Genomic DNA, 27,406 nt, shown 5'->3' on the forward strand with positions numbered 1-27,406 from the left:
TCTTAGCTAATATTATATATCTGGGAAATAATATAAGCCCAATATCGTTCAAACAGGCTCAAAATAAAGTAGGATAATAATGTAGGATATAGGAATTAACCCCTTAAATTTGAAACCAAAAAAACAAATATTATTACTGAACTAAATATAGTAGTATACAGTGTTGGTAGTAAAGTAGTAGCTGGTTACGACTGGCGGCTGGTGGTTACCCCATCAAAAAATCTCACAACTTTCTGGCAAATAAAATAAATACTGAACATACTCCGATCGGGCTCAAATTTGGTTATTTTAAATAAAACTAATGCTAAATTAAAACTTACTAAAATCTGGAAATTCTACGACCCTATTTTGCTAAATTCAATGGGCCCTGTCCCCACTTTTTTCCCCCATATATAACAAAACCCTAAAAAATTCAATGGAGCTCATTGAATTTACCCCTATGGGATAGTCCGCCATGGCTCCGTATTCACGCCCCCGCTCGCTGCTATCTGGACAATTTCTTGAGGATGAACATTTGACAAAGAGAATCTAGGGGTCCCAGAAGCAAAACTGCCGAGGAAGCTGAATTGAGCCCCGCTTGCCATCTGCAAAAGTGGATTCATTTAATTGAAGTAATAGTATTTTTTGTGCTGAACACCACTTAAAAGTGCTTCGGCGCTGGGAGCGAAAAAGGGGTATCATCTCGTTTTGTGCTTTGTATCAGATGATCAAATGATGCAGAGCCACTTACACGTGGCGTAAATGGTTCAAAGTCCCAGAGATATCCTAGTGTCCTGAGCAGTGACGAGGCGGAGTACGAAACCGCCTCTCCATCGGAGTTGGTACCCTTTTGCTCCACTGAGCCCTTGGCCACCCACGGTGATATGAGGAGCGTCGGGACACGACCCCCTAGTCGGTCAAAGGAAAATGTGTAATTCTCACCATTCGGAGCTACCTCGGTGTATGTAAAACCATCAGGTCGTGGCGCCAAAGGTGGCGGAATGTGGTCGTGAAAGCCGCCCGTTTCGTCAAAGGTCAAAATAAAGAGGGTTTGATTCCAATTGGGGCTACCTCGAAGCGCAGAGTAGACATCTTTAATGAGGGTTTCGCCATCAGAGATTAGGCCCGTCGGGTGCATTGAGGTCGTGCCCTGGCCGCAGCACGATGGTTCGATGAAGCTGAAGTCGGGTAACGTACCAGCTGCTGCGTCGGAGTAAAACTCATTCAAAGGTACGGCTAGCTGCTGGTTGCCACTGGCAAAAGTCCAGTCAAAGAACCAGGCATCTACCATTTGCTCGGCAGGATCGGTGTAATAGTTTTTCCAGGTATGGTTGGTCTCGGACAGCTGTTGAAATATACTGCGCTGGGTGAGGCCATGCTTGTCTGCGTTGAAGTCTTCGTCATTGGTTCCATGGCCAGCGGAAGTTCCAGAAAGGACAAATGCGCGGTTTGGAGCGGTGGGCTAAGATGATTATTAGTTTCGGAGTAGTATCAGAGAGCCCACTATGGTTTAGAGCTCTATCTATGCGGTGACTCACCCCAGGGAGATCTGAGTGCCAATGATTGAAAGTGACATAATTTTGCACTAGGCTCGTCAAGACCGGTAACTGGTCTTCGGTGTAATAGTTGAGGATCTCCTTCGCTAGTTTGGTCCTGTTGGTATAATCTCCATCATATTGACGTAGCTGCTCATATACGAAGCCCTTCTGCTCCGGACTCAGTTTGCCGCTGGCAATATCGACATTATTGGGGGTAAATGTGCCATAAAACTCGATATTGTTACCGGTTATCGTATGATCGGGGTCATCAAGAATAGAATCAATGTCCTTGGCACTGCTACAGACCATGCCTTGTGAAGGGTCGGTTAGATTGTAAGGATTGCAGAAGGGGCCATTATTGATGGGGTTGTCGAGGCCCTCAATTGTCTGACCGCCCAATAAGTTATCTAGGGAGCGGTTCTCCATCTCCAGAACGACAACATTCTGGATATTTCTCTTCAGGTTCTTAATAGAGCTTGAAGAATGCGCGGCGTGAGATCTTTGGGCCGGCGCAGCAGAGACTGCGATCGTGAATACGATGAGTTTAAGGAGAAAGCCGGCGTGCATTATCGACACTTGTAGGATTCAAATGGATTCAACTGGCAACTGAAATATTCGAGGCAAGTTTTCAGTTTGGAAGAAGGCTCTCATTCTTATAGTTATTAGTGGTTGCATTTTCCCGCACTTCTGGGCTCTGGTACTGCGGCCATTTGCGCGTACTATTGTGATTTTCTAGGCTATCCAGCGCTAATGCAGGGGTAGGTGACAGATCCAGGTTTTTTTTTCGAGCAGATGTGGATCTCTCAAATATTGTCCAATGGGGCCGATACACATGGAGATACAATCCATATGATTGGCTGCTCTGATCCAATCAATAGCCAAAGACATGAAAAGGTAAATATGATTCGCAGATCGACAGGCACTCAGATTCATCGATACGACGCAAGCCACCAGCGCTACGATTCCTAACCATTCAGCGTGCAGAAGTAGTGATATCAAATACTGGGCACAGGACTCGTGAGCAAGTTTAGACACAAAGAGTCTACTCTGCACCGATCGCGGGGTCTGTGGGTCTAGTAGAGACCCCGTACGATCATGGCCTGATTGGGTGCCCAACATCAAACATGCCAGTCGTCTTATCTGACGTTGTTGATCCTATAACGACGTTGTATTCAGGAGAAGCATACATGCATTTTCAAATTCGCCTTGATCGGCTTACACCCCTTTCTCGGCCCCACTGCCAATTGATCAAAATCAGACTGAAGAGTTTTGCTTGCAGATGCGCCTGCATTTAGCACGGGAGGTCAAGAGATTAAATTTCTGAATCGCCGCTTCAAAACGTGAGGAGCTCAAAGTATCTTCTTCTGTCAATGGCCATGGAAAAACTGTGTTTTCCTTTTCAATGAGGTATTCTCAACTTCGAAGTGTTGCACAAACCTCAGAAATCATCTCACAAGCAAACGTCTTAAATAAATATACTAGAAGCCAACGTGATACAATACCATAGTATTAAGCTATGTCAATTCCTTTTTCTTTCCTATAATAGTAACCATGCAAATTTAGTCTTGTCAAGTTACAGATGTGCTCTGGTACATAGAATGACCTAATACTTGAAGATATAATATTAAGTTCATAGCCAATATTGTAGTGATTTCAGATACTGAATGAGGTCTTTTTAGGGAGCGCTGATAGTAATATCATATAAGCAGATGTAATAGGCCGGAATCACCCAATCGACCGTTCCCAATTCTGATTATCTAAGCTTTGAATAGAGTGCAACGCAGAAGCGTGTGAAGCCAGCTTGACCAATTAAGTATTTCACCGTCTCTCTATGTACTCCACGTAGATCTTGCTCAATTTCTATTGTGCATAAGTCACTCTCTACCCAACATAACGAGCACACCTGTTGACTGACCCCCAAAGGTACCTTATTCCCTACTTCTGAGACATATCAGAGACCCCATCCCGCGCGCCCAAGCAGGTAGAGGTGGTTTTTATTGCGGTGGCCCTCAAATAACAGAAATATGAGATTTTTGCCCTCTTCAGCTGATTGACCAATCCGAGATATGAAGAGCGGAAGCAACCCCCCCCCCCCTTGAGATCGCTCAACCGACTGGGGAATCAATCAATCTTGTTATTTTAAATTGGTTCCGCTTGATCTCATTCCCCTCGACTGCATACTAGTCCGTACACTATGAGCTTACTCTGATAGGTGTTAGATGGTATTGTCCCGTCACCCTGATACGCACTCATGCATTAAGGTTAGACCTGTATCTATAATTCTGGATCGTGATCCAGAGATATCATTCATGTTCATAAGGTTCGGAAGGCTTTGTGGTTTTGTCAGGGGTAGTCTCGGTGCCATATTGCGCCGAAACTCTAGCAGTTCTCGGATAGTGGTGTTGAGGAGGATGGATCTGGGTATGAAGAGGTAGTGAGGTTTTATCTAACGTAATCCTGGCCGTCCCGTACACCTGGCCGTCGCGTACAACCGGAGGATATCTATAACTTCGATGAGACAGGCTTTGCAATGGGCCTTATATCTTCACAGAAAGTAGTAACGCGGACAGAATACTACGGTCGAAGACGTCTACTACGTCTACTACATCCAGGAAACCGTGAATGGGTTACTGCTATCGAACCAATATGCGCAGATGGCTACTCGCTACCGCCATTCGTGATCTTCAAGCGCAAAGTGGCTGTTACAGGATGGTTTACCTATAATCTTCCGAAAGATTGGCGAATCGAGGTCTCTAATAACGGCAGGACTACTGATGAGATTAGCCTACGGTGGCTACAAAGGATCTTTATCACGTATAAAAATTCGCGTGTACGCGGCCGGTTTCGGCTACTGATTCTTGACGGCCATGGTAGTCATCTTACGCCCCAATTCGACCGAATTTGTGCAGAAAAGGATATTATACCGTTTTTTATGCCTTCAAATTCCTCACATCTAGTTCAACTGCTAGGTGATGGCTGCTTTGCACCGTTAAAGAGGGCATATAGCCGTTTCGCTAGCGATCTTGCATGCAGAGGATATAACTATATCAATAAATGTGATTTCTTGGAAGACAACCAACACGCGCGGCTAGAAGCTTTCCAACTAGCTACTATTCAAGACAGCTTTGTAGCTAGTGATATAGTGGCAGTTAATTCAGAGAGAGTGCTTTCAAAGCTTAATATCTCTCTACGAACTCCATCACCACTGAACAGTCGACCAACCAGCAGATCTAGCCATTTCGCACCAGAAACACCTAAAACGGTCGTTCAGCTACTCAAGCAAGCTTCAATGCCTAAGGAACTGCTAAAGCGACGGTCAAAGAGCCCCCCCAAGCCTATCAAAAACTATGCAAGATCGGATTATCAAGGGCCACTGCCTATCGCTATACAACACCGCGCTACTAGCGCAGGATAATACGAATCTCCGCGCAGCGAATGAGAAGATTCTCAAGAAGCGCACTTTGTCAGCTAATAACCTACCCTGCGAAGAGCGTTTTAGTTTTACCATTGGGATGCCCTACAGCTAGCTGAGCAGCCAAACCAGCCAGTAGAAAGTGATGAGATAGAATCGCATGCGCAGGGCAAATTACCCATTCAGGCAGATCAACCAGTAAAGAGGGCCCCGTCTGGGTGTAGTGGGTGTAGGGAGATTGACCACAGGATTAATGTATGTAGAAATCCGCGCTCCCTAGTAGGGAGGCAACGTATATGTATTGCAGTGGTTTCTTTGTACAGAGAAAAGGTGGGAGGGGCAAGATCGATTCTTGAACGCGTGAGCAATGACGAGATAGCTACAGAGGCAAGCAACTGACTCTCATGAGGCAGTTGTTAGAGGCAGCGTTTGAAATGTCAAAGCCAGATAGAGAACGTTTCCAAAAGTCCCGTAAACCAAGGGCGAGGCCTCCTTTCGTAGCAACTCCCAGGTAGGCCAGACCTTCGGCACGTGTTCCGCTGGGGGAGGTATTATCATCGGCTTCCAAGATTAGCGCGGAAAATTGAAAGATAAAATCAAAGTACAACCCCGAGGATTTATTGGCAATAAGGCTGGTTAAGTCGTTCTTCCAGCCTCCGGAGGAATACAAGAGTATTATACTTTTGTCTTGCGATGGACCGTCTTCAAGGGGGCCCACGCTCGGGTTCGGATTACAACGGGGCAATTTGCATATTTGGTTATCGCTAGGCGGCAAAACACATCAAAAAGCGTTGAATATTTGACTGGCCTTATTCAGAACATGAGATCCAACTGAGACTGGCCCCTGGAGATAATGCACTCTTGGCTATGAAGCTCATCGATCCCGTCTCGGCTCATCTGCGCCCCTTGGGGGATAAAAACCTCAGTCTGCAGAGTGGTGTGTAGTGGAATTAGTGACACTAGGTTTTGGAAAAGAGCGGATAGAATAGGGAATGATCAAGAGAATGATGTTCCATTGTAATGGCAAAGCGATGTCGCAGTGATGCAGAAGTTGGACGTGGTTCTCTCGACTTCTAATGTTACTAGTAGTCCCTGGAGGTTTCTTACTACAAACCTTGGAAATTGAATATCCGGGGAGAGATCAGTCAGAGAATATACTAGTAGTACCAATGTGACAAAGACCCAAGACACAAAGCGCACATTTCTATGTTCTTCCAAGGCTACCTGCCATGTATTTATCATCGTGTTCCGAGGCCCACTAGTAGATAAACTAAAGTCAACACAACAGGTAAGACTGTTCAAATGAATGTTGTAGTTCAGAGGTATGAATTGTGTTATTTAGAGGGAAACATGAGGCTATATATACAACGTGTAGCCAAGTTGATTTCCAATCAACTTGGCTCTTCGTATACATACTTCGGGATTAATTCCGATGGTTCGGCTTGGTTCCTGATCTGCACCAGCCTCATTTCACAACAATAACTAATGGCCTGGTGACTCTCTAGGATGGCGCTTTCAATTAAGCGCTTCGACTTCAATAAATGCATCCCACCTGGGCACTGACAAAGAAGCAAAGGTGAAATGGAGCCACGGTAAACTTCCGAGATGCCATCTCTGGACTCGTCATGTTTGAAGAAAATCGTCAGGCCTAACGCAACCCCGCTTCTCCACTTGGACGATCTCGTCATCGTGCGCCTCAATTTCACCACGAAACACGAATTGCCGACCGCCCGCGTTTGCCGATGGGCCGTGAATTTGCAACTGCGATCCTCTCTTAGACATCCCTGGGGGGAAATGAAGAGAAAGAAGAGGAAGAAGAAGAAGATATAGACGACTCGAACCTACCGCAAGAAGTGAAGAATCTCTGGGAGAGATCCGATTTCGAAACGCTGACAGTCATGGGGCTCCACACTCTCAAGTCATCACGATCTCGGTTTGGTAAGTTTAACCCACGTCGGACGAAATCAATGTACAGTGTTGATTTGCCCATGATTAGGATGCCGTACGTGTCGTGCACGCAAGGTGAGTGTTGTCGACTTCTATCTATCCATCTAAAGTACTAAATTCAAGCAGGTCAAATGTGATGAACGACCAGGGCAGTGTGGAAACTGTGCTAGACTACGCCTGGAGTGTTCCGGCTACACATCTTCACTCCGGCCGAGCACCCAAGAAGACATAGAGCCTAGGCCAGAGAGCTCGAAAAGGAAGAGAACATATCGATCGTGTATTGGATGCCGCACTTCGAAAACAAAATGTTCGGGGGAACGTCCGACATGTCAAAGGTGCCAGAGAAAAGGTATTAGTTGTGTCTACTCAGAATTTTGTCAACCGAATTGGATACAGCGAGTCGAGGCGATTGGAAACGAATCTCAGATTGGCTTGCCAACCCCGACAGTTCTGTCTAATGGATCCCCCATCGACCATGTTTCTACACAGCCAAATGAATCTTGTCCCGCCCCACAATTTTCGCATCTCTCACCGGAGCCCCCAAGATCTTCATTGGAATGGTGCGAACCTCACAGCTTCAAAATCAACCCGACAGGAATTTTCTTACAAATTTTAGGTTAAATTCGTACCACCTGCCAAATTATTCCGAAATTGGACAACTCGTTGAAGAGTATTTCAATAACATACACCCTTTACGCTGCTTTGCATTTATCCACAGACCCTCTTTCCTGCAGAGATTGGATAAAGAAGCATCCAGGAGGAGCCAAAATTATGCTCTGCTCTATATAATATGTGCACTGGGTGCCCAGTAAGACAATGCTTTTCCCATCCTATTATGTCTGAGATAGCTGACCGCGTCGGACAGATATTACGCCTTGGCCTATTCCGAGAATGTATTCCCCCTTTCGCCGAAATTCGTGCTTCATGTGGGCGGCCAGTGGGCAAAGCAAGCGCAAAGACTGATTCTTGAAACTCTTGAGGTTGTCACAATTGATAATTTGATGGTAAGCATTGCTGCTTCTCAATTCCCATCACCAGGCTAATGGCTAGCGAATAGGCAGCGGTCCTTCTCCACGACTATGATATTCGAATGGGAAACTTCTCAAATGCTTTCATGCTTAGCGGTCTTATAACACGAATGACACAGGCTCTACAAATCAACCTCGAGTACAACACAGATCTACTTTGTCATAATAATGACTCTGGGCTTACCGCGACCGAGAAAGAATCTCGTCGGCGCCTAATGTGGAGCTGTTATGTGATGGATTCCCTCGTCGGTAGCGGAGTGGATCAGTTAACCTTGGTTGATGAGAAGGACATGAAAATCCAATTGCCATGTAACGAAAGAAATTTTGTCCAACAGATCCCCTGCTTGACAGAAACACTGGAAGCTGGAAACTGGTTGAAGTTCATTGGTGAAGATGTGGATACCAGGACACTGCTCCCAAATATGGGCATGATGGCGTATTTCGTTCGCCATATTTCAGTTCGCAAGAAAGTCTTAAGGTTAATACGAGACAAACGGAAATCTCCATTTCAGAGAGACTTGTTCTAATGGTCATTATAGGTATATCAAGCATTTAGACGACGCAATGGTACCTTGGGATCCAGACTCCGAGTTTGCATCACTGGATGCGGAGTGTCGCGCGTGGTATGAATCCTTACCTCCGAGTCTCCAATTCACGCCAAATGCCATCTATATTCGCAAGGACTCCTCACAGCTGGGTGCACTATGTGTGTTGCACTGCGCACATTATCAGACAATCTGTGATTTGTATCGACTAGGTGCACCTGCGCTCTACAAACTCCGAGCCGCCTTTGATTTCCCAGTCGATCAGCAGAAGTTCCTTAAGCACCTACAGCAGGTTCTATTTGATGCCGCGAGGTCATTGGCAGCCATAATAGGAGAGACAGCCCGCCATGGATGCCGAATGCTAGCCGATTCGTGGCTTCCAACAATCACCTATGACAGCTGTCGTATTATGGTTTACCACCTGACACAAATTCTCGATCCGCGAGATGCAAACACAAAACTCCTGATGACAGAGACACTACCCCTCATACGCAGCAATGTCCAGTCTTTACGAGCAATGGGATCTATCAACGCAATTGCGATATCACTAGTAAGCGATATGCATTTCTTCATATAGCCAGTCGATCTGATTTGTAATTTTCAAGAGTTCTGCCGCCGAAACAATGCTTGAGAGGTCCGGAATTGGCTCGGAAGTCATATCCCAGAATATCATCCCCGATGATCCATATCAGTCTTTCGGAGACTCCGAGCAGACAAGGTAAATCACCTATACCCCGCACGACTTTTAGCAATATAGGCAATTTACTAAATATTTTCATAGTGAAAGTTTACCCGGTACGCCAGTACAAAGTGCCCCGGATTACGTTCTTAATCCGTTGTCAATATTCCGAATGGCACGCAAGTCAATACCAGAAAGACATGCACCGGAAAAGGCTACAACATCGTCTGCCCCAAATAGTGCGCGTCCAGACTCTGTTGCAGATTTGGATCAACCTCTCGGGAAGAATGTAGAACGTGGAACAACCTACTCGGAGGAGGACAGTGGGACCGACCAGGGTAATCTCGAAGAACTTCAAACATTGTTCATGTCTGACCTGGGGTGGGCTTGGCAACCAGCGGATACGGCTGTGGGCTCAGGAATTGATGCAGCTGGATTACTACCATGGGCAGGAGGGTTTCCCACTACGCAGGCGGAGCCATGGCTACCAGTGTTCCCATTCTCTCAGCAAGACTAAACCTCTCAGATATTCAATTCTAAGTTAGTATGATTTATAACCCGGAACTAGTGATATTATACACCTATAGGACTTGAATTTTCACCTTCCTTCAGCTTCAATGACTAAATAGGAACGCTAAGAGAAACAACTTGTACCCAATATAGATTGTAAAATTCATTTGTAATTCTCAAGCCCTTTAGAGATCTACTCTGCATCCAATGGGCAAACGGGAGGCTGATTGTTCACCTGAATACCACCCCGCTTCTTTTCGAGCGTGTCGTGATATGGAAGTCGCCATCCACCTTCAGACTCTGGGGCCGCAAGCCAGAGTCGCATCAAGTGCCGTCGACGCGCGGGCTGACCGTCGTCATCAATGGCGTTTGCAGGGTGATCGGTATAGGCAGTACGGGCGTGAAAAACATGCGAATTGCTGACGAACTGAATATCTCCCGGGGCCAAAATCATATGCAATGACAACTCAGCGCAGGTCTTCTCGAAGATTTCCATTGCATATTTTTGTTTATCCGAGAGAGGTGGGATAACAGCATTTGGCCCTGAGTTAAAACGCGACAGCGAGGTGACGTTCATGGGGTCAAATCTAGCGTAGACCCGAGGATTGTCGCCGGCCCGGTCATTTTCAAGATAGAAGATACTGCCCCGGATCCACTGCTCTTCACTTTCAGACAGCTCGCCTTTGCGGTCAAAATACCAACTTGGTTCGCAGAGAGTCTGAACAACATCCGGATGTCTCTCTTGAAGCACATTGAACACATGATGCGTTGACGAAATGTCTGATTCACCACCTGACAGAGATTTCGCGATGCAAAGAAGCCCTACGATGTCCGAGCCATCTGTGTGAAAGTACTGACTGTTCAATAAGTTAGAGACTTGATAGTGAGCCGGAATTCCCTGTTCAACAATCACTTACCGAGCATTGGTACGATAGATCCGAACTCGATCGGTTTTAGTTGGGTCCTCGCCCAAGTCTTTAACATGTCCCAACACATGACCACGACCATTCTGGCTCACAAAATATCCAAGATAAGTACCGAGGCCCATGTATGCGGTGGCGCACTTGCGAAGATCCCACTGTCGTACAGGTATTCCCTTGAAGAGGAAAAAGCCCTTTCCATTAATCAAATCCTGGCGAAGATCTTCCAAACGCTTGGAGAGATTGGGAAGCGAGAAATTTTGCTAATCAAAATCAATAATCGGAACACTCCAAGAGTGTTGGGTTTTCTAACCTTCGAAATTCCCGTTAAAGGCAGATCTTTCTCGATGAAGATATCTGCCGCCGTGCCAAGCTCATGGATCTCATTTTCATTGAACTGATGTGTCCAAAGTTCAGGATTTTGGCGGTAGTCCTCCGCTTTCCAGACCGTTGGACCGCCGTGGACTTTCGGAAATTCTGAATACGGGCGCACTTGGGAGTAGACGGGCGGATGCTGTCCAGATGTCTTGAACCCGTCTGGAAACTTGGTGATATCCACCTTGGTTGGTGAGTGGTCTTGTGAAGTGACTGTCTCTAGGACTGTAGCCGACATTTTGGCGGTCGATATTGGTGGCCGAGGAAGTGACCAGGAAAAAGGGTTATTGGATAGAGCGGAAAAATAAATGCCACTGTGCAATGAAGGATTAAGATTTCAAGGGAAAAAATTATAATATATAGGACATGGATTGCAAATGTCTCTATACTCCATGATTCCCCGCCCACACCGGGTCGTCGCATCGATCGGGTCACTCGACCGAGCCAATACTACGTGGCGGGGGCGCGCCCGGCTTATCGGCAATTCGGCGAGATGCCCGAATTTGCCAGAATCACGCAAGATGGTGTGCGAGTATCCCGCTGAATGAAGAACGGTCTTTCCAGACCAGTAAAGTCTGTCCTGCTATGCCCTGCCCAGGACAATGACTGAAGTGTCCATTGAGAGCTCTGTTGTATTGCCCACAGCGTCCTGGACCTGCAGTGCTAGTTTAGTAGTACTAGTGACAGTTGACTAATAACTGATCACTAGTTGGTAACTAGCGAGCGACCGGGGCGCAGACTCAAGCACCATAGCTGGGTTGGTGAGATTGGGGTGATGAGTTGGCGTCATGTTTTATGGTGCTTTATATTCTCGAGTTCCACGGACACTACCTTCCGCTGGCAAAGTTACTAAACGCTGTGAAATTTGTCCTTGATACCTAGTAATCTCGGGGGGAGGGTACTGCTTAGTAGTATTCGTAGGATGAATTATATAACATTATAAATTATTTTGACAAGAGCCGTAAGGTATATCCAATACTGGAACGATGATTGTTCAGCTTGGGATAAAGTGTCAAGCGATTGCACTGCGCACGGACGATCGCATTTCTTTTTGTTTCAATCACTCCCGGCCGCAGAGGCTTCCACATCGCCTTCTTTTGCCGAAAGGCCACTCTGGGGAGTTGCGGAGACCCGTGACCCGAATAGAACACTGTTTTCGAGATCCAGTAGATAAATATACCAGTAGTACGTCCCTGGTGACGCATTAGTTGAGAGATCTGTCTATGATCAAGGACTGGAGTACTTACCGCAAAAGAGGCCCCCGCCGAGAATGTTTCCAATAACGGTCGGAATGATTCCCTTCCAGATATAGAGGCCAACGCTGAGGTCAGGAGTCCCTTCCCAGATCCCAAGAGGGATAAATGTCATATTTGCGACAACGTGGTCAAATCCCAACGAAACGAACGCGAAGATAGGAAACCAGATCCCAATAATCTTGGATGCCAAATCGCGTCCTTGGATGCCGAAGAAGCAGCCCAAACAAACCAGCCAGTTGCAGCCAATACCACGTAGAAATATGACGCGAAAGTCTGGGGTGAGTTGCTTTTTGGTCGCAAAGGTAATTACAGCTGATTTGAACGGCTCCGCAGAGAACACCTCACCATCTGAAAATCTTGAATGAGCTTCATATTTACCAAATTTGAGATGGGTATGTGAGGGGGGGTTGCAACTAACAACCGAAGATAATAGTCACAATAAAAAGAGAACCTGCTAGATTGCCAAGGAAGGTCACTGTCCAATGCACGAGCATTTTCCACCATGGCAAACGTTGCTGTAGTGCTGCAACGGTAGTGAACTAAAAACACCAATCAGAGATTGCACGCAAAAATGTTTCCCAGGAATAGATACCATAAATGATCCTGTGCACAAGTCGGCACCTGTCAGGATAATCATACATAATCCATATGGGAAGACCAAGGCACTGATGGTGCGCATCAGTCCCGGGGCATTTTCCTGGAACCAAGGGGTGGCATTTGTACTGAGGACTGTTCCACAGGCAAAGGCAAGCAGACATCCAGCAGAGACGGAGCTGAGGAAAACCTTGTCCAGTCGCATGTTTCCTTTCTGTACTCCCGATTTTGCAACGGCCTCTATGACCTCAAACGGAGAAAGGGCCCCGAATGTCATGTTTTCTGACGAGATTGCGATGCTTTCCTATTTGCCAAAGAGATAAAACCAGAAAACAATACTCAAGGAATTATGATATACTAATTCCTCGCTGGATTGAAATCTGTAAAGATTCCAGTCAGTGTAGACCGACACAAGTACTTATAATTTCCTACCGAATTCAGCAACCATATGTCGCGCTTCTTATCTTGTGCTTTCTGGTTGATCTGGATGATGGGTTTAAGTTTGCGACTGGATTTTATTCGTCAGAATGGCGAAGCGAGATAAAGGATAACCAACAACTCTGTACGGAGTACATTAATAGTACCTTAAGCTCAGCTGCCGCTTGCAGCATCGTCGATCTTTTGCCAAGCCCAATCCTGCGAACCATTCATGGACCAGTAGCTTATCATTCTTGGGGATGCTTGGCGAAGATAAGCCAACGCGGGCACTCCTCATTTCCCCGTAATCGATTGTATCTCCGCGGATCATTGGCAATGCAAGCCAATGATGTCTAAGATGCTCTATTCCTCTGCAGAGTAATCAACTCTAGTCTGTAATACATTCTGTTCGGCTGCGATGGCCTTGGGGTAGATCGTCGGCGAGTGGGGATGAAATCCCGGGAGGCTCGTAAATCCCTTGTCTCGACTGCCCAGGTGGAAAGGGATAAAGACAACCCATTAAATATGTTAAGCGAAGCAAGAGAGGAAAACAAAGAAAAATAAAATAGAGCCCAGTACTAGTAGTAGACTTGATTCCCAGACAACTTTTGTTGACCTTGAGACGGCTTTCCACATTTCCCTGGCGAGTAATCCTCTAAAGAGTAATTTCGGAATTTTGCACCGCGGCCACCATATTTCCCGGTAGACGTAGTAGAGGGCACACGTATCCAAAGATTTCGAAGAAGTTGATTGAGTTAATCGAACTCAGCGCGGAAAGTTTCCTGAAGAATAAACAAGACGTCGTGTTCACGCCACTCGGGCAAATCCAGACTTCTTCTCCTTTCCTTCGTGTTGCTTACATTCATGACTTTAATTTGGCCACTTACTACGCACAAAGACCCTCTCAATATGGTGAAAATTTTGCAGACTGTCATCAGGTCGGTTGCCAATATCGCGTGTGGTTCAGTATTTAGACGAAACCAAAGCTAAGAGCCCGCAGGGAAACTGCGAGTTCTAGGAGTTGGTGAACATGACTCCGGGTGAACTTCGACACTGGCTAGAAGAGCCGGACTCACAGTCATCGGGGTGGACCAGTGACTCGGGCGAGACTATCGGTCACGAAAGGCGAGTCCAGTTCACAAGAGAAGAACTCCTCGAGCGACAGGGAGGGTGACTGATATTTCAACATTCGATGCAGCGGACGCAAAACCGTCAACATTTTGGAACCCAATCCCGAGGGCCAACTGGGTCGATACACAGACGCCGAAATTGACCACATGCGCAGGGTGGTGTCATACTGCAAACGCCATCTGGCCCAGGAAGAGAGCGCCAAGCGTAACCCCCACAGCCGAAGTTATCGATCGTTGAAGAATTGGGGGCATGATGCGCTAAAGGAGTAACTTGCTATACGAGTAGCAGTGGGGGAGCTGGAAAGATCGGCTATTGAAAATCGGCTATTGAGTAATGCAGACGATTCGGCTTTTGATGGCATCTCTCATCCTTGATTCTCAAATCCAGGCTGCTCGCTGGTTTCCGTGGCTTTTAGGCCCGCGTAGATTGGTCTCTGTAATGGTGGGGGCGTGGGGGCGAACGGGACCATCGGACAACAATAATCATGCCGTAATCGGGTGCGTCCGAGGCAAAGCGATTGAATCTCGGGCAATGCAGACAGGTCGCGCCGGGTCGGGCAACTCGGTCGCGAGCGTGGGCCTGCACGTAGGAGCCGAGGGAATCCATATTGGTCATTTGATTGGCCAAAGGGGCCATCCCCACCACACCTAACTTGGAATTGAACCTAACTTGGAATTGATGGATCGAAAGGGAATGGAGACGTGGGGGAACGCGGGGAAGACGTGGAGGTTCATTGGTGAGCTGATCCTGTTTATCCTCGATCAACATGGTGGGTGACGAGACGTGGGGGGTGACTTCGAGGCCATAAATATCACACACCTCCGCATTTCCACATCCCCAGACTACCCCGGATTTCCCTGCTCTGTCTGAAGGGCAAACCCAAGCCAAGCATGTCGAAACATGATGCGATCCACGATGAAATCCCAACCAAACACACTGAGGCCGTTCAACGTATACCGCTCACGGAAGAGGAGAACAAGAGTATCTGTCGGAAAACCGACCGGACCATCCTGTTGGTGCTGATCTGGGTCTATTTCCTGCAAATTCTAGACAAGTCGGTCTTAGGATACGGCGCCACCTTTGGTCTCCAGACCGATACTGGACTAACTGGGAATGAATATTCGCTAGTTGGCTCGATTGGGCCAATAGCGCAGCTAGCCTGGCAGCCCTTCTCATCCTTCTTGATTGTCAAGGTTCCACACAAGATCCTCATGCCGACGCTGTGCTTGGGGTGGGGGATCGCGCAGGCATGTATGGCCGCATGCTATAATTTTCGGTCGCTTATGGCTGCTCGGTTTTTTCTCGGCTTATTCGAAGCCGGGTGTTTACCCCTATTCGGCGTTATCACAAGTCAGTGGTACCTACGTTCCGAACAGCCTTTACGAATTGCAGCCTGGTACAGCACCAACGGGCTTGCCACGATCGTGGCCGCCGCATTGTCTTACGGACTGGCACAAATTAAGACAAACGTGCTTTTGCCATGGCAAATGTAGGTCATGATAAAAAAAAAACCGATCATAATTCCCCTTGTCCATGTGCTGATCAAGTCACGTTTAGAATTTTCCTCTTCGTTGGCCTCCTGACGATCGTTTCAGCACCTGTGGTGTATTGGCGATTGGACAACGACGTTTCAACGGCACGATTTTTGACGGAGTTGGAACGGGCGCAGGGTATAGAGCGTCTGCGGGCCAACCAGACTGGAACAGGGAGCACGGAGTTCAAGTTTAGCCACGTTTTAGAAGCGGCACTGGAACCCAAAACCTATCTGTGGGTGGGAATGGCCATGTTGCTCAACATCGGTGCCAGCGTTACAAACATCTTTGGCCCTTTGATCCTCGGTGGCCTAGGATACGACAAATACACTACCACGCTCCTTACAATGCCCTTTGGTGCTCTTCAAATGATCGTCATCCTATTGGCCAGCTATATGGCGCAGACGGCACGATTAAAGGGAGCAATTTTGGTTATCTTCATGATTCCGGTAGTTGCCGGTCTAGCTATCCTTTATGCCGTTGCCCGAACAACATCAGCTCAAGGTGCCTTGCTGGCTGGCTATTACCTCCTTGCCTTCTTGTTTGGAGGCAACCCCTTGGTCGTGACATGGATCATTGGTAACACAGCGGGAACCACAAAGAAGTCTGTTTCCATGAGCTTGTACAACGCTGCCTCTTCTGCAGGCAATATCGTGGGACCCTTGCTCTTTACTTCCAAGGATGCCCCGACATACCACCCTGGACTACGTGCCTGCCTGGGTATCTTTAGTGCGATGACAATAACCGTGCTCATTCAATGGGCAAATCTGTGGTTCCTCAATAAACAGCAGTCCCGCCGTCGGGTTCGCAATGGGAAGAGTGCCAATATAATCGATCACTCTATGCAGAGGCATTTTGAAGGCATCGGGGAGGAAAGCGAAGCGGGACCAAAGGATCAAGGCCCGACTCATGCTGGATCAAATATCACCGAAGACCTTACAGATGGACAGAATGATGAGTTTGTTTATATATACTAGACAGAATTGAGAACTAGCATTGAATCATGTCGCTGGAAGTTAATAAACAAACATACCACCCTTCGGAAGGTACCTGGCTATACGCCGGCCTCTATTATCCAGAGAAGACGCGATGCAAATTGATCTAGCACCTTTGGGTCGCTGACTCGGAGTGTCTGGTTCGAATCGAGACTGCCGGTCAGCTTTTTAAGTGGGCAAACCTTTCTCTAGGTCGATGAAACATCACAATTCCAGATTTCGAAGTGACACTCGAACGAGAGTATGCAATGTAATCGCGTCCAGGTTCATGCAGAAAAAAGAAGTATCGCTACTGGGTGCAATTCACTGATACCAGTCGACCAATGACCCAATTTCCATTTTTGGACCCAGTCTAGGTATTTAGCATGTATGCCAAGTAACAAACTAGAAATAGGGCTTTATATAGGATTTATATCTCGCCCTGCTCATCAATAGTAGAGCACTAATTACTTTGATAACGTCCGCACATAGCCCATCGCACGAATTACATGGAGAAAATACGATATTCTCCTGCGCTCCAAGCTTGACTCCTTGGACCTTTGCCTTTTGGGTCCGTATTACAACTTCAATCGATACTACCGTATCAAACAAAACAGAAAAACAATTCGAGACTTGTTTGAGATCAACTCTTAAAATGACGAGAGATGCTCAGTATGTTACTAAGCCCATTGCAATCGTTGGTAATGCCTGCCGGTTCCCAGGCGATGCAAAGACGCCCGAGAAGCTATGGGATCTAGGAAGCCCCGGGATGTCTTGAGAGAAATACCTGCTGATCGATACAGCTTGCTCTTCCAGCTTGATTGCCTTACATCAAGCGGTGCAGAGCCTGCGAAATGGTGAATGTAGAGTTGCAGTTGCGGCCGGGACTAATCTTCTCCTGGGACCCGAGCAATACGTTGCCGAGAGCAAGCAAAAAAAGTTGTCACCGACTGGCCGTCAAAAATGTGGAACCAGAATGCCGATGGATATGCCCGGTGTGATGGAATCGCAGTTGTGATTGTAAAATCACTGGCTGCTGCACTAGCCGACGGTGATCACATTGAATGCATAATTCGCCAAACAGGAATCAATCAAGACGGGCGTACGAAAGGCATTACGATGTCCAACCCCTTGGCACAAGCAGAACTCATTCGCTTCACCTGTGGAATGGCTGGTCTTGATTTATCGAGGCCTAGCGACCGGCTGCGGTACTTCGAGGCCCACGGAACTGGTAAGAAACATCCGAAATACCCACTATGAAATTTTGCTGACTTCGATATTGACTTTGGAAAACAGGAACTCCGGCAAGGGATCCAGTCGAGGCCGAGGCTATCAGTACTTCATTGTTTGGAGCTAAAGCTGGATACGCACGAGACCTTGATGGAGGGCCATACCCTAGGTATGTTCTCCAAAACCTATACTCTTTTTGATGTGACACCTCATGCGTCAAATACATTTCTGGAAGTACAAATCGGGCAACGACATTCTTGCCTTTAAATTCTACTTCCCGGGTTATTCGTCAGATACCTAGTACGATCCCATAGAAAGTCATCCTCCTTATACCTAGACTATTTAAATTTGGACTAACGTTCAGGAATATTGCAGGCTCCTTTTAAGTCTTACAAAATGTCATCATAATCTGACGTTGCACATAGGGTTATCGGGTTTTACTTGTCATAGAGGCCTCTCTCCGTATTCGCGGATATATACCGGAAAATCACTTCTAATCCATCCACCTGTATTTCTCCAGCTCAGGAAGCCTTCTGGGTCATCGTGTCCAGGATCCGGTCTCGCATACTGCAACCTGACTAGGTGGATTCTAGAAAGAGAGCTTCTGTTCCACAGGGCTGACAGAGTACCGTTTCTCATAGCAAGTTACCCAAGACGCCAAGATAGTACAAGAGACATCAACAAATAGTATTGGAACAGATTAGTTGCCGGGCATATCGGAACCGGGAGTGCCTAACAGCGAAACCGTGCGACCATCCGCAGCTGAACTTACCCCAACGCCAGTATATAGATATCTCCTTCGTTTGATGCAAGTTTTTGTTGAATCCATTCGTGTGTTTACCACAAAATGGCACAGCTTATCTCTCTTATTATCCTCTATATGTCTTTGTTGGGGTGTGCTCAATTTCAGAGAATAATGCCAGCGGAGCACAAAGATATCACATTTACAATTCAAGTATCTCCAGATGCGGCCAGGGGATCCGGGCCTATTTTCTTGCAAATGAACTCGACCCGCCCGGTGCAATGGTTTGCATTAGGACAGGGAATTCACATGATGGGCTCTAATATGTTTATCGTTTATGCATCAAGGGGAAATCAGAATGTGACAGTATCTCCAAGGATGGGCAAAGGTCATTTCCTACCTCTTTATAATCCCGATGCAAATGTTTCGGTTCTCGACGGCAGTGGTAATTATGACGGAGCTCTTACTGCTAATATCAGATGCGACAGTTGCTTGTCATGGGAAGGCGGTTCTGAGGACCTGATGAACCCTGCCAGCCCCTGGATTTGGGGTGTGAAGTACGGAGAGCCATTACATTCAGATAGTGTCTCTGCACACCTCCTTGAACATGATTATGATGGCGTTGCATTCGTCAACATGAAGAATGCTACCGGAACAAACACAACTAGGAACCCATTCGTGAACCTAGCCAATGCTACCATCACCCCGGGCTGGAACAGACCCCCATTCGATTCGGTTGGGTTGAACAAAAAGAAGATTGCGCACGCTGTTTTGATGACCCTCGTTTTCGTGGCGTTTTTCCCTTTTGCTGCGATCACTCTGCACCTGTTCCCCTCATCTGGCACTGTGACCATCCACGCTACGGTACAGCTTTTTAATTTGGTTCTTTCCATCGCGGGACTTGTAGTTGGCATTTCGATGTCTCGACAAATCCATCTGATGCGCCACCATCACCCAATTATTGGAATCGTCGTGGTGGCGAGCCTGAGTGTCTTTCAGCCTGCCATGGGACTGATACAGCATCGTCATTTTCATAAGACAGGTGGTAAAGGAATGTTCGCCTATCTTCATCGGTGGTTAGGACGAAGCATGGTCGTCCTGGGGATTATCAATGTGGGATTGGGTTTCCAGCTGACCGGATGGAGAGACCCTTATGCACCTCGCGGGGCGGTCATATCCTGTAGTGTGGTGGCTGGTATCGTCGGAGTGAGCTACGTGACGATTCTTCTCCTGTCGAGTATGAAGAAGCAGCGTGTTTTATCCAGTCAATAGGCCCATTACATAACTGATCCATGTACAAAGAGATCGATATATAGTTGAATCAACTATTAATATGAGTTAGAAGAGGGCATCTATGGATATGATTGATTTCGAATAAGGAGTTCTAAAGGTAGTATATCAACCAGTGCAGCAGCGCCATGAAACCGCCAATATCCATATAGAATAGTGTGCTCCAGATTGTAATTACATACTTAATAATACTGACCATTAACGCCCTTCTCTTGGAGATATTAATTTAGGATTGCCTGTGAAACGATAAGCAAACAACCCACAATTGCAGCCCCTAACTATTCATCACCACACCCGTCATCTCCGCTCTTCCAAGGCATCTCTCCCACCGCATGGATTTGACCTACCAGTCGTTTGGTAGCTCCAGATCACGCGGCTTATAGATTTTCATGTTCTTCTTCTTATTATCATCTGGCCCCCACTGGTCAGCATTGCGGAAGCCATCGGGGAAGGGATCTGCAGGACACATGCCAACCTGCTTGAGACTATAGATCCAGGCGCGGCCCATCACACTTGGCAAAATCGCAGGATACTTGTCGACGGTGGTGGTTCCTCGAATGCGACCGTAAAACTTGGTGCCAATGATACTCTGGCAAGTTAGTGTGTCTCTGGAAATCTCCCCTCGGGCATGCAGGATCGCCAGACGGGCACAGACCGCCGTGCCTGATGGACTACGATCAAGGCGACCGGGGGAGACGACAGTGGCCATGAGTGTCTTCCTGCGAGCGTCTCGGTCTTCACAGCCTACGGGATCTGTGAAAACAACGGTATTGACGCGGTCCATGGTAGGCTCGAAGGGATGAGCGCCCTCATATAGCTCATGGAGAGCATTCTTGATGCGCTCCCCGATCTCAATCATCTTTTGGCCATTCCCATCCTGAACACTGACCCCTACCGACGCAGCATCGACAAAGGCACAGATCGTACCTCCGTAAGCAATATCCACGGAAAGGATACCTAGCCCATAGAGATCGAGTTCGAAATCCAGCGCCATTACAAAGGAAGGGAGACCGTGAACGGTGACCGACTCACACATTGGCACACTAGGTCGCTTTCGAGCTTTGAGTCTCACGTCGACATGGATGAGCCCAGCCGTGGTGTCAAAGGACAATTTCATAGGGGAAGCAGGCAGCTTTTTACCCTCGGCATCTGGTCCATTCACGGTCACTTGCGCTGCGGCCATGAGACTTGAGATTGAAATGGGGACATAATCATCGTTTTTGGCGAATATCAATCCCCGTACGGCGCGAGGGTTGCATGGTGGCAGCATGAAGACCGCGTTCTGACCACAATGACCCCTCGGCTCGTTCAGCAGCAGCTCTCGGCGCCACTCATGCTGCCTCATAAATTCGAGCTGTTTATAGTACATTGACTGGCCTGGGATATCGGTAATGCCACCGATGACGACGTCGCACGACTCACCTTCGGTGTGGCAAGCCACGACGGACATGGTATCTTCGGTGACATAGTCGTCAAAGGGAACGGGGTCCACGGAGGAGAAGATCTCCGAATCGTTGTTAGCATAGTCAGCATTACTATGATCATGATCACGATGGTGGTCTTGTTCTTCACTGTCACTGGAGTAGTGCTTGTTGCGGTAGGAGGTACGTTCTTTCTCTTTGGGGTGAGCTCTAGGGCGAGCCTCGTGGTATTTTGGGGGTATGCGTGGCTCGTCATCTGCGTAGGGTGTTGAATGGCCCTGAGACTCGGATTTGGAGTGAGACTGGGACTGGGACTGGGACTGGGAGTTGGAATGGGACTTGTTTTCTGAACTTGAAAGGGATTCTCTGAAGCCCCGAGGGACACGGTAAATGTAGTCGGGGGATACCTCTGGCTGGCGAGGTGGAGTAGTAGAACTACTAGTAGTAGTCGGATAGTAGTATCGACGAGTGGTAGGCATAGTGTGTACTACTAGTAGTAGTAATCAACTCCATGAAACGTTGGTGGTGGTGGTGAAATATCAGTAGTTGGAGTATATATATATACTGCTAGTAACTATATACAACGGTATCCACAGGCAGAGAAGCGATCTGACAACTTGAACTTGAAAGGAACAATAACTCAAATGTATAAATATAAAGTGATCAAGAGACTAGAATAGTATATCCCTTTACAATCCAGTTGGAACCAGTACTATTGTCATTGTGTGCCCACTCTACCTTTGTCTTTGTTTATCGCGGGGTTCTTTTGCTTTTGTTTTCTTAGTCCACTTGGAAATGCCGTGTTGATTCCAGTTCAAGTTCCTTTGTTGATTCGATTCCCTTGATTCCCCTTTCTTTGCTTGCCATGTTTTCTGTTTTTGTTCCTGCCAGTATTCCCTTTCAAGTTCCCATGATACCCACCACGCCTCATCAACCGCGGCATGCCAGTGATTTGTCGTGTTTCATCGCCGACCTCAATCGGCAGTTTGGTCTAGAGATCCCCTCGCCTGGTTTGCATTCCCCTTCCGCCGTCCGCGATCAATCGTCTCTTCGCTGGCGATGTTTTCTCCGTCTTCGCTTTCTTTACTTTCAAGACCCAACTCACCTCCGCCGGGCGGTCGACAGTCTGGCCGAATGGATTGGGTTGCCTGAGGCTGCCCCAGTGTCAGTGTCAGTGCGAGCCACGGGCCCTGGCAGTCTGACCAACCAGGACAAAGATGAGCGAATGGCATTTCTCCTCCGAGAGATTGAGGATCATGTTTATTTACTGTCTAGGGGGGAGTCCAAGCAGTTTGTCCCTCCAACACGATGTGCCTCCCGTGACTGAGTCGGTGCTTTCCCAGCGCAAACGCCGATTCTCCTCTGACAACAACAACCACAACCACGACGAACTTGAAGACGAACTTGAAGACGAACTTGAAGAGGAACTTGAATTCCACACAGCCCCCAACTCGCCCTCCAAATCGCAATGCCCAAGTCATCTGCCTCATCTGCCACCGATAATCGATTCAGTCGATCGCGATCGCGATCTCGACCTCGACCCCACTCGGCTCTTTCGTCCAAACAAGACCTCCTTGCTCCAGCGATTCAAACAATCCCAGGCCAATGTCAATGATCGCATCAACACCAGTTTTGACACCGTCTCCACCGCATCCACCGTCTTAAATTCGACTTCCTCTTTCTTCCCCGATCGGTCCACTATTGACCACTCCTTTGATACCGAGATCACCGAGCCCGATGGTACCCAATCCACCTATGCCGACTCCGTGGGCCTTTTCACTGATGAAATCCTCAATGTCGATGGCGATGGTGACTATGACGGTCCAAATGGCTACTGGAACCAATCCTTCCACGATCGCATCCTGCAGGAGCTGACGGATCATGGTCCTTTCACCCTCCATCATCCGTTCCCCGGCAAATTGCCCTTGCGATATCGTTACGAGTTCGAGCGACTGGGACGTGCCTGGAAGATTCCCCTGCAACGCGTCTATCGAGGGGATGTCGCCTCGTGGAAATCTCACGATGATTTCTGGGCCTGGGTTCAAAGGCACAGTCAACGATGCGATCAGCCACTTCCACCGAAAACCCCACGGAGAGCCTGGGATCATGCAGTGCACGACTTCAAAACTGACGCCCCGTCGGAGGTGGTGGTGTTGACGGGAGAATTCAACTGGTGTCTGCCAGGTGAACCGGGAATCCTCAAACTGGACTTGAACCCTTTGAAAACAGAAAAGTCTTGTCGCTTTCATCGTCGATTTGGCTCGGATCGGTTTATGAGCCTCACCATCCCAGCGCCTTCTCGTGCCCCAAACCATCTGAACTGCAAGGACCTCTCGTCGGGCCTTCGGGAACCCATCGCACGATGGCTCACTCAAAATGACCATCACTGTCTCGGTCGGAGATGGCGACCGTTCTTTGTCGAGGAAGTCAAATCAAAGCGCAGGGTCAAGGCAGAACCACGCTTTCATGTGGAATTCTTCGCCATCGATGGAGTGGATTTCCAGCATCAACACATTCACGACATTCCAGTCATCGCCCCGGCACTCCAGAGAAGCGATAATCACACTCCGATGACTGTGGGCAATCTGTTGGAGTGGCATATGCCCCAGCAGGCGAATTCCCGCCAGAGTAATTGCAAATTATTCCAACGACTGTCCCTCGGATTGTCAAAAACACTGGCATCCGTTGTATTACGACCCACACAGATTGTGCGACTCCGGGATCGACCAAACTGGAAAATGGTGATGAATGATGGCTGCGCGTTAATGTCCCGTGCGCTCGCCTTGAAGATCTGTGACAGCATCGGTATCACGGGGCCCACCCCAAGTTGTTTTCAGGCTCGCATCGCAGGCGCAAAAGGCCTATGGATGGTCGACCGGCATCAATCTAGCATTCGCAGCTTCAGCAACGGCGATGATGTATGGTTACAGATCTCGGATTCGCAATTGAAGATTCACCCCCACCCCCAAGAATTGGGGACGCATTTGATCCCTTGCAGCTCACATTCGAAGTCGTGAACTGGGCCAAGCCGTTGCACTCGGTGGATCTGAACATCCAGCTCCTTGCCATTCTCCACCAAGGCGGAAACGTGAAACAGCGCCTTGCCAAGTTGACACGCGATGGCATCGATGAACTGTATGATGATCTGGCCCATGTACTACGATCCGACAACCACGTCCTTTGTCGAAGTCTTCTTCAAAAACTCAGACCCTCGGGCGATGATGGAGCCAATAAACTCCGGCGTCTGGAGCACTGGGTCGTGAATGATGTCGAGTTCATCATACGATTATCCGAAGCCGGATTCGCACCGCAGACCTTCTATCCCTTGCGAAAGCGACTCGGACGGCTGATGTGCTGGCTGCTGGAACGGCATGTCGAGGAGCTTCGTATCCAAGTTCCCTTGTCCACCTACGCTTACTGCATCGCCGATCCTTACGATATTTTGGAGCCGGATGAAGTGCACTTCGGCTTCTCTACGCGCTGGAAGGACCCCGATCGGCAATTCGAGGACATCCAGCTGGAGGGGGTGGACGTCCTAGTCGGGCGTCTACCAGCCCATGTACCGTCGGACATCCAACGAAGAAAGGCTGTCTGGAAGCCCGAACTTCGCCACTTTCAGGATATCATTGTGTTTCCCCGTAAGGGAAATATCGCCTTGGCGCACATGCTCTCTGGTGGAGACTACGATGGCGATACACCATGGATCTGCTGGGATCCGCAGATCGTCCAAACTTTCAACAATTCCCAACTCCCAGAGGCCGAATTCGGGGCTGATCATTTTGGACTCACCAGTCATTCACTACCAATGAACCAGGTTCAGTCAACCGAGGCGTTTCTGCTATCTACCTTTGGATTCAATCTCACTAGTTCCAACCTCGGACGGTGCACTGTAGAGCACGAAAAGATTGCCTATGACGAATCGATCAACAGTCCCAAGGCCATAGAGCTTGCCAATCTTCTGAGCCATCTGGTGGATGGGCGAAAAGGGGGCGTGCACCTCTCTGAGCAGGCATGGCAAGCATATCGCAAGAAAATTAGCCCAAGACAAAGGGCATTGCCCGCCTATCGTAACCCCGGTCGGAACCCGAAGACGAGTAGTATTGTTGATTATCTGAAATTTAATGTCGCCAAAGGCCATGCCCATGCGATTCGTGAAAAACTGGAACGAGAATTTCCCGAAGGCCAAGGAAGCAACGAGATAGACGAGGACTTGGCTCGTCCGAGCAGAAAAGCGTGGGAAGCTGCCTGTATCCACCGCCAACGAGGCGGCGAGCTCCAGACAACTCTGCAGCAGATTCAATCTACTATCGACCAAATTTGTGCCCAATGGAAGCGAGCGTTTCGAAATGGGGCGGAAGGGTTTCCGATCGAAGCGCGACAGGCAATCGAGTCCGCGTGCTCGCTTTGTCCCCCCAGTTCAGATTTCCATCCTCTTCTCCACACATGGCAAAATAGTCCAGACGAGTGGCACCGTCTTCTCGCGTCGTGTGTTTATGTATCACATCCTCATTCTAGTTTCATTTTTCATGCTTTCGGTGAGACGCTATGTCAGCTAAAGGCTGAGGCTGTACCGTCGCGACTGGTGACGCACGATGTTCTTGCTTGTTATCGGATGAATCAGAAGACGGTCGCCCAACTCACGGAAGCTGGGCCTCGGGGGAGGAGGAAGATGGCGATCAGTATGAAGGAGAGGATGCCATTGAGTCTTTTTTCCTTGGGACAGACATAGGATACCATTATGGAGTAGATGATGACGAACAAGGCATTGAATAATGAACCAATAATTCAATCAATTGCAGGTCTGTTGTGCCAGCAAGGCAAATATTGGTAGGGTGAGGGAATCATCAGATGAAGAATCCTCTCATTGACCGTAGACAAGTTCCACAAGCCCAACTGCTCCGAAGTGTTATCACCCCAAAGCCTTGCTCACCGCGAAAGGGAGACTCCTTGCCTCTTCCAATCTAGAGCATGAGTGGCTATCGGGAAGAACGGGGCATGATACGAAGGAGATGAGATATTCACCCTAAACATTGGCTGGGAATTAGGCAATCTGACTCCCACAAGGATTTTTTGGGTACATGGCCATCTCGAATCGAAACATTACTCTTTGCTAAGGAGTCACTGTTGTCTCTGGGTGAAATGAAGGACAGCCTCGTGTTTTCAAAACCCAACCGGTTGCTCTGGGCAGCAACCAGCCACGTTTTGGCCAAACCCAGCAAGGGATGACAGTAGGTGAGGTAGAGGTTGAGAAGTGTTACCTAATTTAGATGAAATTCTGAGCATCTAATAATTTCTGGGAAACCCTGCCTCTTGTCAATTTGGCCACTATCTAGGATTCCAATTATCGGGATTCTTTTCTTAGCTCGAATGGCCTACGGTCGCGCCGAGTCCAGTAATGTACAACCTTAGAGGAAGAAGTTGGCTTGTGAATTTTGTCCCCCTCTGTATTCACTACGATAGTGATTAGAATACGAAATGTGTCTTCTAAATCAAAATGTGTAGCATTACCTAGTCCTCATCGATCGGTATTGCAATTGTAAATCGAAAGTCGCCAAGCTTTAGGGCATCCATGGATTGAATGCGGGGGGGATTCGGGCCGATGGGCATCACGGCCGATCACTCTTTTCTTCAATTTCATTTTAATATTAATTCCAAATGGTCCAAATGGTACTCCGTACTTTGTGACTCGGTGGATGAAATTGTCTAGCTTGACAACCTCCTTGTCTTAATTCTCCCTATTGGTGTGTTACTTTTCTGGTTGGGTCGTGGTGGCTGGGGGGGGCTGGGAGCTGCCCACGGACGCCATGCCATCCAAAGAAAAGCCCACCAAGTTACTTTTTGGCTTTACTTCAACTCTCATTGACTCCTCAAGCTTCAGAACCAGCT

At 48.0% G+C, this 27,406-nt stretch overlaps 11 protein-coding genes across 11 annotated transcripts; 7 read left to right on the top strand and 4 right to left on the bottom strand.

The window, feature by feature from the left end:
* Positions 1-640: 640 nt before the first annotated feature.
* On the bottom strand, positions 641-2,084 carry N7481_011907 (uncharacterized protein; the record flags this gene model as incomplete). Its single annotated transcript, XM_057271126.1, has 2 exons — positions 641-1,441; positions 1,518-2,084. The coding sequence occupies 2 exons, from the start codon at positions 2,082-2,084 to the stop codon at positions 641-643; spliced, it is 1,368 nt and encodes a 455-aa protein (XP_057118300.1).
* Positions 2,085-6,534: 4,450 nt separating this feature from the next.
* On the top strand, positions 6,535-7,108 carry N7481_011908 (uncharacterized protein; the record flags this gene model as incomplete). The annotated part of the gene is made up of 3 exons (XM_057271127.1): positions 6,535-6,678; positions 6,708-6,931; positions 7,003-7,108. 3 exons carry the CDS (start codon positions 6,535-6,537, stop codon positions 7,106-7,108), a joined length of 474 nt encoding a protein of 157 aa, XP_057118301.1.
* A 94-nt stretch (positions 7,109-7,202) lies between these two features.
* Positions 7,203-9,645, top strand: N7481_011909 (fungal specific transcription factor domain-containing protein; the record flags this gene model as incomplete). The annotated part of the gene is made up of 7 exons (XM_057271128.1): positions 7,203-7,225; positions 7,493-7,684; positions 7,742-7,880; positions 7,934-8,382; positions 8,444-8,999; positions 9,055-9,167; positions 9,231-9,645. The coding sequence occupies 7 exons, from the start codon at positions 7,203-7,205 to the stop codon at positions 9,643-9,645; spliced, it is 1,887 nt and encodes a 628-aa protein (XP_057118302.1).
* Positions 9,646-9,831: 186 nt separating this feature from the next.
* N7481_011910 (TauD/TfdA family dioxygenase) lies at positions 9,832-11,171 on the bottom strand (the record flags this gene model as incomplete). Its single annotated transcript, XM_057271129.1, has 3 exons — positions 9,832-10,495; positions 10,556-10,821; positions 10,872-11,171. The coding sequence occupies 3 exons, from the start codon at positions 11,169-11,171 to the stop codon at positions 9,832-9,834; spliced, it is 1,230 nt and encodes a 409-aa protein (XP_057118303.1).
* An 818-nt stretch (positions 11,172-11,989) lies between these two features.
* On the bottom strand, positions 11,990-13,060 carry N7481_011911 (formate/nitrite transporter family protein; the record flags this gene model as incomplete). Its single annotated transcript, XM_057271130.1, has 4 exons — positions 11,990-12,126; positions 12,181-12,537; positions 12,608-12,728; positions 12,782-13,060. The coding sequence occupies 4 exons, from the start codon at positions 13,058-13,060 to the stop codon at positions 11,990-11,992; spliced, it is 894 nt and encodes a 297-aa protein (XP_057118304.1).
* Positions 13,061-14,230: 1,170 nt separating this feature from the next.
* N7481_011912 (DUF3140 domain-containing protein) lies at positions 14,231-14,600 on the top strand (the record flags this gene model as incomplete). The annotated part of the gene is made up of 2 exons (XM_057271131.1): positions 14,231-14,370; positions 14,399-14,600. The coding sequence occupies 2 exons, from the start codon at positions 14,231-14,233 to the stop codon at positions 14,598-14,600; spliced, it is 342 nt and encodes a 113-aa protein (XP_057118305.1).
* Positions 14,601-15,221: 621 nt separating this feature from the next.
* N7481_011913 (uncharacterized protein) lies at positions 15,222-16,840 on the top strand (the record flags this gene model as incomplete). Its single annotated transcript, XM_057271132.1, has 2 exons — positions 15,222-15,820; positions 15,889-16,840. 2 exons carry the CDS (start codon positions 15,222-15,224, stop codon positions 16,838-16,840), a joined length of 1,551 nt encoding a protein of 516 aa, XP_057118306.1.
* A 960-nt stretch (positions 16,841-17,800) lies between these two features.
* On the top strand, positions 17,801-18,645 carry N7481_011914 (Acyl transferase/acyl hydrolase/lysophospholipase; the record flags this gene model as incomplete). Its single annotated transcript, XM_057271133.1, has 3 exons — positions 17,801-18,068; positions 18,134-18,236; positions 18,588-18,645. 3 exons carry the CDS (start codon positions 17,801-17,803, stop codon positions 18,643-18,645), a joined length of 429 nt encoding a protein of 142 aa, XP_057118307.1.
* Positions 18,646-19,187: 542 nt separating this feature from the next.
* N7481_011915 (cytochrome and DOMON domain-containing protein) lies at positions 19,188-20,081 on the top strand (the record flags this gene model as incomplete). The annotated part of the gene is made up of 1 exon (XM_057271134.1): positions 19,188-20,081. The coding sequence occupies one exon, from the start codon at positions 19,188-19,190 to the stop codon at positions 20,079-20,081; it is 894 nt and encodes a 297-aa protein (XP_057118308.1).
* A 361-nt stretch (positions 20,082-20,442) lies between these two features.
* Positions 20,443-22,778, bottom strand: N7481_011916 (proline racemase; the record flags this gene model as incomplete). Its single annotated transcript, XM_057271135.1, has 3 exons — positions 20,443-21,776; positions 22,626-22,674; positions 22,728-22,778. The coding sequence occupies 3 exons, from the start codon at positions 22,776-22,778 to the stop codon at positions 20,443-20,445; spliced, it is 1,434 nt and encodes a 477-aa protein (XP_057118309.1).
* N7481_011917 (RNA dependent RNA polymerase) lies at positions 22,738-26,249 on the top strand (the record flags this gene model as incomplete). The annotated part of the gene is made up of 2 exons (XM_057271136.1): positions 22,738-24,438; positions 24,519-26,249. 2 exons carry the CDS (start codon positions 22,738-22,740, stop codon positions 26,247-26,249), a joined length of 3,432 nt encoding a protein of 1,143 aa, XP_057118310.1.
* Positions 26,250-27,406: the final 1,157 nt, after the last annotated feature.

This window comes from Penicillium waksmanii (genome assembly GCF_028829765.1).
Source record: "Penicillium waksmanii strain IBT 27052 chromosome Unknown utg000009l:1.0-4314994.0:1.0-4318279.0, whole genome shotgun sequence".
NCBI lineage: Eukaryota > Fungi > Ascomycota > Eurotiomycetes > Eurotiales > Aspergillaceae > Penicillium > Penicillium waksmanii.